Below are 12,187 nucleotides of genomic sequence, written 5' to 3'. Positions count from 1 at the left end.
ACAAAAATAAACAAACGGACCTAACAAAACTTAAAAGCTTTTGCACAGCAAAGCAAACTATAAACAAGACAAAAAGACAACCCTCAGAATGGGAGAAAATATTTGCAAAAGAAGCAACAGACAATGGATTAATCTCCAAAATATACAAGCAGCTCATGCAGCTCAATATTAAAAAAACAAACAACCCAATCCAAAAATGGGCAGAAGACCTAAACAGACATTTCTCCAAAGAAGACATACAGATGGCCAAGAGACACATGAAAAGCTGCTCAACATCACTAATTATTAGAGAGATGAAAATTAAAACTACAATGAGGTATCACCTCACTCCAGTTAGAATGGACATCACTAGAAAGTCTACAAACCACAAATACTGGAGAGGGTGTGGAGAAAAGGGAACCCTCTTGCATCTATTGATGGGAATGTAAATTGATACAGCCACTATGGAGAATGGCATGGAGGTTCCTTAAAAAACTAAAAATAGAGCTGCATTACAACCCAGCAATCCCACTACTGGGCATATACCCAGAGAAAAACCTAATTCAAAAAGTCATATACACTCCAATGTTTATTGCAGCACTATTTACAATAACCAGATCATGGAAGCAACCTAAATGCCCATCGACAGATGAATGGATAAAGAAGATGTGGTACATATATACAATGGAATATTACTCAGCCTTAAAAATGAACGAAATTGGGTCATTTATAAAGACGTGGATGGACCTAGCAACTGTCATACAGATTTAAGTAAGTCAGAAAGTGAAAAACAAAAATAGTATATTAACACATATATGTGGAATCTAGAAAAATGGTACAGATGAACCGGTTTGCAAAGCAGAAATAAAGACACAGATGTAGAGAACAAATGTATGGACACCAAGCGGGGAAAGTGGGCGGGTGTGTGGTGCGATGAATTGGGAGATTGGGATTGACATATACACACTGATATGTATAAAATAGATAACTAGAGGGGGACCTTCAAGAAGGCAGACTAGTAAGAGGTGGAGATCACCTTCTTCCCAACAAATACATCAAAAATGCATCTACATGTGGAACAACTCCTACAGAACACCTACTGAGTGCTGGAAGAAGACCTCAGGTTTCCCAACAGGCAAGAAAATCCACACGTACCTGGGTAGGGCATAAGAAAAAGAAAAAACAGAGACAAAATAATAGGGATGGAACAGGCACCCCTGGGAGGGAGCTGTGAAGGAGGAAAAGTTTCCAACACTAAGAAGCCTCTTCACTGGCAGAGACAGGGAGTGGGTGGGGGAGAATCTTCAGAGACCCAGAGGAGAGCTTAGCAACAAGGGTGCAGAGGGCAAAGCAGAGAGATTCCCACACAGAGGATCAGTGCTGACCAGCACTCATCAGCCTGAGAGGATTGTCTGCTCACCCCTCAGGGCGGGTGGGGGCTGGGAACTGAGGCTTGGGCTTCAGAGGTCAGATCCCAGGGAGAGGACTGGGGTTGGCTGCATGAACGCAGCTTGAAGAGAGCTAGTGCACCACAGCTAGCTGGGAGGGAGTCCGGGAAAAAGTCTGGACCTGCCAAAGAGGCAAGAGACCATTGTTTCAGGGTGCGTGAGGAGAGGGGATTCCTTCCCTGTCTGCCCACAGAAGGCAGAGCACTGCCTAAACGAGCTCCAGAGAAAGGAAAGAAATGCTAACACTGCTGCTGCAGCCACCAAGAATCCTGTGTGCAAGCACAGGTCACTATCCACACACACTCCCCCAGGAACATGTGCAGCACGCCACTGCCAGGTCTCGTGATCCAGGGACAACTTCCCGAGGAGAAAACACTACACACCTCAGGCTGCTGCAACATCACGGTGACCTCTGCCACCACAGGCTCACCCCGCATTCCAGTTAAAACTACCGTACCCCTCTCTGCTCCTGGCATGAGTAAGCAAGAGCCCCCTAATCAGCCACTGCTTTAACCCCTTCCTTCCTGTGGGGAACAGATGCCTGAGAGCGACGTACATCCAGAGGTGTGGCCAAAACCAAAGCTGAACCCCAGGAGCTGTGCAAACAAAGAAGAGAAAGGGAAATTTCTCCGTGCAGCCTCAGGAGCAGTGGACTAAATCCCCACAATCAAGTTGACGAACCCTGCATCAATCAATAGCAGAAAAATTGAGGCAGAAGAATGGATAAGTGACCTGGAAGATAAAATAATGTAAACAACTGCTGCAGGGCAGAATAAAGAAAAAACAATGAAAAGAATTGAGGACAGTATCAGAGACATCTGGGGCAACATTAAATGCACTACCATTTGAATTATAGGGGTCCCAGAAGTAGTAAACAAAAAGAAAGGGTCTGAGAAAATATTTGAAGAGATTATAGTTGAAACTTTCCCTAATATGGAAAAGGAAATAGTCAATCAAGTCCAGGAAGTGCAGAGACTCCATACAGGATAATTCCAAGGAGAAACACGCCAAGACACATATTAATCTAATTATCAAAAATTAAATACCAAGAAAAAATATTAAAAGCAGCAAGGGAAAAGCAACAAATAATGTACAAGGGAATCCCCGTAAGTTGAACAGGTGATCTTTCAGCAGAAATTCTGCAAGCCAGGAGGAAGTGGTAGGATATATTTAAAGTGATGAAAGGGGAAAATCTACAACCAAGATTAATCTACCCAGTAGGGATCTCATTCAGATTCAACAGAGAAATTAAACCTTTACAGACAAGCAAAAAATTAACAGAATTTGGCACCACCAAACCAGCTGTACAAATGCTAAAGGAATTTCTCTAGGCAGGAAACACAAGAGAAGGAAAAGACCTACAAGGACAAATGCAAAACCATTAAGAAAATGGTAATAGGAACATACATATTGATAATTACATAAAATGTAAAAGGATTAAATGCTCCAATCAAAAGATATAAACTGGCTGAACGGATATGAAAATAAGACCCGTATATATGTGGTCTACAAGAGACCCACTTCAGACCTAGGGACACATTCAGACTGAAAGTGAGGGGATAGAAAAAGATATTTCATGCAAATGGAAATCAAAAGAAAGCTGGAGTAGCCATTCTCATATCAGACAAAATAGATTTTAAAGTAAAGAGTATTACAAGAGATGAAGAAGGACAGTACCTAATGATCAAGGGATCAATCAAAGAAGAAGATATAACAATTGTAAATATTTATGCACCCAACATAGGAGCACCTCAATACATAAGGCAAATGCTAACAGCCATGAAAGGGAAAATCAACAGTAACACAATCATAGTAGGGGACTTTAACACCCCACTATCACCAATGGACAGATCATCCAAAATGAAAACAAATAAGGAAACACAAGCTTTAAATGATACATTAAACAAGATGGACTTAATAGATATTTATAGGACATGCCATACAAAAACAACACAATACACTTTCTTCTCAAGTGCTCATGGAACATTCTCCAGGATAGATCATATCTTGGGCCGCAAATAAAGCCTTAGTAAATTTAAGAAAATTGAAATTGTATCAAGTATGTTTTCCAACCACAGCGCTATGAGACAAGATATCAATTACATGAAAAAATCCATAAAAAATACAAACAAATGGAGGGTAAACAATACACTACTAAACAACCAAGAGATCACTGAAGAAATCAAAGAAGAAATCAAAAAATAACTAGAAAAAATGGGCCTGCGTACCATCCCCCCCCCAAAAAAAAACTACAATGAGATATCATCTCACACCAATCAACAAGGACATCATCAAAAAATCTAGAAACAATAAATGCTGGAGAAGGTGTGGAGAAAAGGGAATCCTCTTGTACTGTTGGTGGGAATGTAAATTGATACAGCCACTATGGAGAACAGTATGGAGTTTCCTTAAAAAACTACAAATAGAACTACCATACGACCCAGCAATCCCACTACTGGGCATATACCCTGAGAAAACCATAATTCAAAAAGAGTCATGTACCAAAATGTTCACTGCAGCTCTATTTACAATAGCCAGGACATGGAAGCAACCTAACTGTCCATCATCAGATGAATGGATAAGGAAGATGTGGCACATATATACAATGGAATATTACTCAGCCATAAAAATAAATGAAATTGAGATATTTGTAGTGAGGTGGATGGACCTAGAATCTGTCATACAGTGTAGTGAGTCAGAAAGAGAAAAACAAATACCGTATGCTAACACATATATACACGGAATCTAAGGAAAAAAAATGGTCAGAAGAACTTAGGGGCAAGACAGGAATAAAGATGCAGACCTACTAGATAATTGACTTGAGGATATGGGGAGGGGGAAGGGTAAGCTGGGACAAAGTGAGAGAGTGGCATGAACCTATATACACCACCAAACGTAAAACAAATAGCTAGTGGGAAGCAGCCACATAGCACAGGGAGATCAGCTCGGTGCTTTGTGACCACCTAGCAGGGTGGAATAGGTAGAGTGGGAGGGAGGGAGATGCAAGAGGGAAGAGATATGGGGACATATGTATATGTATAACTGACTCACTTTGTTATAAAGCAGAAAGTGAACACACCATTGTAAAGCAATTATACTCCAATAAAGATGTTAAAAAAAAAAAAGAAGATATACAGATTGCCAACAAACACATGAAAGGATACTCAACATCACTAATCATTAGAGAAATGCAAATCAAAACTACAATGATGTATCACCTCACACCAGTCAGGTGTGAGGCCAACATCAAAAAATCTACAAACAATGCTGGAGAAGGTGTGGAGACAAGGGAACCCTCTTGCACTGTTGGTGGGAATGTAAATTGATACAGCCACTATGGAGAACAGTATGGAGGTTCCTTAAAAAACTAAAAATTAAAAAAATTTTAAAAATAAACTAAAAATAAAACTACCATATGATCCAGCAATCCCACTATTGGGGATACACTATGAGAAAACCATAATTCAATGAGTCATGTACCACAATGTTCATTGCAGCACTATTTACAGTAGCCAGGACATGGAAGCAACCTAAGTGTCCATCGACAGATGAATGGATAAATGGGATGTGGCACATATATACAATGGAATATTACTCAGCCATCAAAAGAAATGAAAATGAGTTATTTGTAGTGATGTGGATGGACCTAGAATCTGTCATACAGAGTGAAGTAAATCAGAAAGAGAAAAACAAATACCGTAGGCTAACACATATGTTTGGAATCTAAAAAAAACCAAATGGTTCTGAAGAACCTGGGGGCAGGACAGGAATAAAGATGGAGATGTAGAGAATGAACTTGAGGACATGGTGAGGGGGAAGGGTAAGCTGGGAAGAAGTGACAGAGTAGCATTGACATATATACATTATCAAATGTTAAACAGATAGCTAGTCGGAAGCAGCTGCATAACACAGGGAGATCAGCTCAGTGCTTTGTGTCCACCTAAAGGGGTGGGATAGGGAGGGTGGGAGGGAGACGAAGAGGGAGGGGATTTGGGGATATACGTATATGTATAGCTGATTCACTTTTTTATACAGCAGAAACTAACACAACAATGTAAAGCAATTATAGTTCAATAAAGATGTTTTTTAAAAAAAAGCTCTCAAATAACATTAATTTACACCTGAAGGAAGTGGAAAAGAGGAGAAACTAAGCCCAATGTTAGCAGAAGGAAAGAAATAACTAATAGCAGTTCAGAAATAAATAAAATAGAAACTAGGAAAACAATAGAAACCATCAACAAAACCAAGTCGCGATTTTTTGGAAAAGCAAACAAGATTGAGAAACTTATTTGACTAAGAAAATGAGAGAATATTTAAATTAAAAAATTTAAAATGAAAGCAGATAGATTACAGCTGATACTACAGAGATACAAAGAGGCTACTGCAGATATTTATAAGTGACAACGTGGATAACCTAGAATAAAGGGAAAAATTTCTAGAAACATACAATCTACCAAGACAGAAACATTAGCAAGTTCAGTATCTGAACACACCAATAATGATGAAAGATATTGAATCACTAATCAAAACCTCACCCATCCTCAAAAGAAAATATCCAAAATATTTAAACAACATATATAACTCAAATCAAGAAAAGTAAACAACCCTATATAAAAATGGGCAGAAGAACTGATTAGACATTTTTCCAAATACAAAAACAGATGACCAACTGGCACATGAAAAGATGCTCAATGCTAGGAATCATCAGATAATGCAAATCCAAATCACAATGAGGTATCACTTCAAAGCTATCAAATACTTATCATGAAACAGACCACAAACAACAACTCTTGGTGAAAATACGGAGAAAAGGGAACTTTTATACATTGTTGGTGGGAATGTGAATTGGTGCAGAAACTATGTAAAACAGTATGGAGTTTCCTCAAAAAACTAGAAATAGACTACTGTATGATCCAGCAATACCACTTCTGGATACATATCTGAAAAGAAACAATACACCATTCAAAAAGATAAGTGCATACAAATGTTCATAGCAGCATTATTTACAATAGAAAAGATATGAAAGCAACCTAAGTGTCCATCAACAGATGAATGAATGAAGAAGATATTATATATATATATATATATATATATATACACACACACATATATCTACATACAATGGAATATTACTCAATGATAAAAGAAGGAGGGGCTTCTCTGGTGGCGCAGTGGTTGAGAGTCCGCCTGCCGATGCAGAGGACACGGGTTCGTGCCCCGGTCCGGGAGGATCACACATGTCGCTGAGCGGCTGAGCCCGTGAGCCATGGCCGCTGAGCCTGCGCATCCGGAGCCTGTGCTCCGCAATGGGAGAGGCACAACAGTGAGAGGCCTGCGTACCGCAAAAAAAAAAAAAAAAAAGGAAATTCTAAAATTTGCAACCCTGTGGATGGGCCTACAGAGTATTATGCTTAGAGAAAAAAGTCAGACAGAAAAAGACAAATACTCTGTGCTTTCATTTATATGTGGAATCTAAAAAATAATACAAATGAATTATGTAATTATACAGAAACAGACTCACAAACTAGTGGTTACCAATGGGGCAAGGGAAGGGCGGGGGAGGCAAGATAGGGGATGAGATTAAGAGACATAAACTACTATGAATAAAATAGATAAGCCACAAGGATAAATTGTAGAGCACAGGTAAATGTAGCTGTTAATTTGTAATAACTTTAAATGGAATATAATCTATAAAAATATTGAATCACAGTTTTATGTACTTGAAACTAATACAATACTATAAATTGACTATATTTAAACTTTTTTAAAAAGACCTGATAATTTAACAGGTGAATTCTTACAAATATTTGAAGAATAAACACCAACTCTTCTCAAACATTTCCAAAACACTAAAGAGGAGAATACAGTCTCAAACTCATTTTATTTATTTATTTATTTAATATCTTTATTGAAGTATAATTACTGTACAATGCTGTGTTAGTTTCTGCTGTACAACAAAGTGAATCAGCTATATGTATACATATATCCCCCATCCCTTCCCTCTTGAGCCTCCCTCCCACCCTCCCTATCCCACCCCTCCAGGTCATCACCAAGCACCGAGCTGATCTCCCTGTGCTATGCAGCAGCTTCCCATTAGCCATCCATTTTACATTTGGTAGTGTATATGTCAATGCTACTCTCTCACTTCATCCCAGCTTCCCCTTCTCCCTGTGTCCTCAAGTCTGTTCTCTATGTCTGCGTCTTTATTCCTGCCCTGCCACTAGGTTCATCAGTACCATTTTTTTAGTTTCCATACATGTGTGCTAGCATACATTTTCCTGTTGTTTTTCTGACTTACTTTACTGTGTATGACAGACTCTAGGTCCATCCACCTTACAAATAACTCAATTTCGTTCCTTTTCATGGCTGAGTAATATTTCATTGTATATATGTGCCACATATTCTTCATCCATTCATCTGTCGATGGACATTTAGGTTGCTGCCATGTCCTGGCTATTGTAAATAGTGCTTCAATGAACTTTGTGGTACATGTATCTTTTTCAATTATGGTCAAACTCATTTTAGAAGACCACCATTTTCAAGATATCAAAATAAGATAAGGACACAACAAGAAAACTACAGTCCAACATCTCTGATGAATATAGATGCAAAAAATTTCTCATCAAAATAATAGCAAACCAAATTTAACAGCACATTAAAAGGGTCATACAATATGATGAAGTGTGATTCATCCCTAAGATGCAAGGAGTTCAACATATGGAAATCAATATACGTGATACACTATATTAATGGAATGAAAGTTAAAAATCATATGATCATTTCAAAAGATAAAGAAAAATCCATTTATATAATACAATATCCTTTCATGGTAAAAATGCTCGATTAATTAGGTGTAGAAGAAACATAACTCAACACAATAAAAGTGATATATGACAAACCTTCAGATAACATCATACTCAGTAGTGACAGTTTGCAAGATTTTCCTCTAAGTTCAAGGGAATAAAGGGAGCCCACTCACACCACTCCTATCAGCATAATCCTGGAAGTCCTAATCAGAGCTATCAGACAAGAAAAAGAAGTAAAATGTATTCAAATGGGAAAGAAGGAATTATATTCTTTTTGTTACAGATGATATGAACTTGTATATAGAAAACCCTGAAGACTCAACCAAAAACTTTGTTAGAACTTGTCTACAAATTCAGTACAGTTGCAGGAAACAAAATCAACTTATGAAAATCAAACACATTTCTATATACCAACAATGAAATATCTGAAAACAGTAATAAAAGAAACAATCCCATTTACTATAGCATCAAAAACAATAAAATGATTAAGGAGATGAAAGATCTGGACACTGAAAAAAACAAGATGATGAAAGAAATTGAAGTGGACAAAAATAAATGGAAAGAACTCATGTTCATGGATGAGAAAAATTAATATTTTTAAAATGTTCACACTACCCAGAGCCATCTATAGATTAAGTGCACTATCTATCAAAATTCCAGTGGCATCTTTCACAGAAACAGAAAAAAACTGTCCAAAAATTTATATGAAATCACAAATGAACCCAAATAGTCAAAGCAATCCTGACAAAGAAGATCCAAGCTAGAAGCAGAACACTGTCTATTTCAAGCTATATTACAAAGCTATAATAATCAAAAGAGTATGGTACTGGCATATAAAGAGACAGATAAACCAATAGAACAGAATCATGATTCGAGAGGTGACACATTCAGAGTCCACAATTTTCAGCTGTAAGATTAAAGGACGTTAGGCTTACAGATGACAAGGGGTACTTTAAGCCTCCCATTTCCCCTATGGGAGACTTGAGTATGTGGCAGCCATGCTGGTCCTCTTACTTTTGGATGACCCCTGCCAGGCACAGGATAACCCAAACTTCTGACTCCAAAAATTATGACTCCTGAGTTCTATAGATTAGTTACCTTATATTGTTGAAAGTATTACCTCTAATGAGGCTTTTTATCTCTTACAAAATTAAACATACAGATTATAGCCACAATTATTTCTAATTCAACTTCAGTACCATCTCACTGAGCACACAAATTTTATAGAAATCAATACTAATTACAGTGGGGTAACCATGATATGAGGACTAATGTGAGAACCCACAAACATTTAGCTCACTGAATCCTTGGGAAAGGCCTACAATGCTGTTTCTTCAAACAGGCAGAACCTCCTATCTTGAAGCACCTTCCTCTCACTTCCCATTGGTAACTCCTTCTCACCTTTATAAATGAAGTTTATGGTAACTCACCTCAAACTACTATTCTGAAATGCACCCAGATCTTACGAAGAGGCCATTTCTGTGACCAGTACAGAGAGCTCTGTGGCAACAAAATGACACTCATCACAATGATTCTAATTCTGCATTTCCATCTATAGCTCCCTTGGAACCAAGACAACCCACAACAGTATAAATTGTATATTGGGACTCAATAAAGAATCTTTATGAAGCAATTAATCATAAACTGTGAAAACACCACAGAGGAATGGCAGCAGTGATCTGGAGACACTCACCTGTCTGAGAGATGGCCATATATGAGGCCTCCCACCAGCATTCCAGCCATGAATAGGGATTGAACCACTGGTTTCTGTGACTGATAATCACATACGAGGTCCCACTGGAAGAGAAGGAAACCAGCACAGAGGAGCTTCACAGCATCTTTTACCATTCGATGCGCACTGACTCCAATAGCCCTCAGTGAACACGCCCTCTGGTTTCCTTTACTACATCTACTCATCTGTATCATTCATGTCTCAGCTTAAGCATAGCTTTCGCTAGATCCTCAGCTCACTCTACCAGGTTATACCAGGGACAGTCTTCATATTGACTGAGCACTGCATACCTCAGTGGTTCTCAATCTTTGTCACACATTGGAAAAATTGAGGTTTGTTTATTTTTTTTTAATCATTGATGCCTGGATCACACCTATAGTGAAATACATTCTGATTTGTTTCTCTGACAATTAGTCAGGAAAAGGAATTTTTTTAAGTTAATACAAATATTTCCAATTGCAACTAGACTGAGAACAAGTGACCAAGAATAATTTTTCAGGACTTCCCTGGTGGCGCGGTGGTTGGGAGTCCGCCTGCCGATGCAGGGGACACGGGTTCGTGCCCCGGTCCGGGAGGATCCCTCATGCCACGGAGAGGCTGGGCCCGTGAGCCATGGCCGCTGGGCCTGCGCGTCCAGAGCCTGTGCTCCGCAATGGGAGAGGCCACAACAGTGAGAGGCCCGCGTACCACAAAAAAAATAAATAATAAATAAGAATAATGTTTCACACATTATATCAAGTATGTCCTTGTCTAAACGTCAATCTTCACATTAAATTTTAAGCTTTGTGATAGTAAAATTCATGAGCAGTTTGTTGATTTCATCATCCTCAGTTGTAATGTAAGTGTTTGGCAATTAAAAAGATAAACAATCACTGAAAGAATAAAAGAAAGCTGGTTATACTAGCTACTCAGTAACTGAATATTTGAACAGTGCCTATTCATGTTATTCTAAACACCCACACCACGTACTCAGAAGAGGTAAATGGGGCCTTTACCTCAGTCACGATGGTGGAGGAGAAGGAGCTTCGGTCATACACCCAGCCGTCCACACAGGGTTCCGTGTCCAGGTCACTCATGTTGGGGAAGGTCCCGTTCAGTTGAAGGAGCTGCCACTGAGGGAGGAGGAAACGATGACATTTCTCTGGTTTCAAGTTAGAATCCAACGGGATGAAGATTCTCAGGAGGACATCAGGGCTGAAGATCCCAGTGTCATTATCAGAGACAGTGTCATTATCAAGGATGGGGACCCAGCAGCGATGACCAGGAATGGCTGCAGTGAAGTTTTCCAGCAGTATGTGACAGGCTGCTATCATGACCGGAGGAAGAACGAAAACCATCTGAAGGATCTGGAATTTTCCCAGGCCACCAACTTCATTCAGAAGCTCCTCAAAAGCCATTGTGAAGAGGCAATTTTCAAGAAAACTCACAATGAATTTGTAGAGGTAAGTTCAAAGGGGGAAAAATGTTTCCTTTCATTAACTCACACTAAATCTATGTGACCTCACATCAGTTTCTCATCAATGGTTCTCGTCACTTCGCTACTGCACCAGAACATCGGAAGCAGTTTCCCCAATCTGTCTGGAATCACGAGGTATTAGTTTTTTAGGTAAAGTCATAGAGAAAATTATTTACCAAAGATACTTCTATCTGATGAACATTAAATCTGTTTAAAGGTTTACTCACTTAACGTGCTTCTTCTCAGTGATTCTGTGAAATCAACATTGGACTTTGGCGTGTACATGGTCTCTAAATAATCTAAAATATGCCTGCTACAGTCTTTAGTCATTTCCAGAAAATGGAATTTGAGAGACACAGAAGTGAATGCTTTATGATTTTTCTGGGGAAAGAACAGAAACAAGTGTTTTTCTTGTTTATACTGACTTTAACTTACAATAATTAACAAAATATAATCCTTTGTTTCTAATTAAAGCATAGTGGAATATGGTGCAATTGCTACCTTTTAGCAACTGATATGTGCTTCAGTTTCAGTCACACCCAGAACTCAAAATAATTTTAAATTCCTTCAAATAAAGATAGTGGAGAAAGAGAGGTGAGCTCACCTAAGGATTTATCTTCTGAGGTTTTCCCTTACAGAATATATTAAGGATCTTTTATGTGTTACCGGTCAGAATCCTGATGAATTCGTCACTTTATCAAGATGCTCCTGGCCTCTTTACGTCTAGTAATGCTTCTCAATTCCCAGTATGTATTTTACTTATATT

General features: G+C 38.6%; 1 protein-coding gene across 1 annotated transcript in view; it reads right to left on the bottom strand.

Moving 5' to 3' along the window:
- The window catches only part of LOC101331356 (solute carrier family 22 member 10-like), a 38,828-nt gene extending 27,466 nt beyond the window's left edge, over positions 1 to 11,362 (bottom strand). The window contains exons 1-2 of the mRNA XM_019932616.1: positions 10,961 to 11,362; positions 9,927 to 10,030 (exon numbers count right to left, since the gene is read on the bottom strand). Of these exons, the coding sequence (XP_019788175.1) occupies positions 9,927 to 10,030; positions 10,961 to 11,362 (506 nt within the window). The remainder of the gene's footprint in view (positions 1 to 9,926; positions 10,031 to 10,960) is intronic.
- Between the last annotated feature and the right edge of the window lie 825 nt (positions 11,363 to 12,187).

This window comes from Tursiops truncatus, chromosome 8 (genome assembly GCF_011762595.2).
Source record: "Tursiops truncatus isolate mTurTru1 chromosome 8, mTurTru1.mat.Y, whole genome shotgun sequence".
In the NCBI taxonomy this organism is placed as follows: Eukaryota; Metazoa; Chordata; class Mammalia; order Artiodactyla; family Delphinidae; genus Tursiops; species Tursiops truncatus.
The sequence above is the reverse complement of the archived record's forward strand: the minus strand, read 5'-3'. Positions and strand labels throughout refer to the sequence as shown.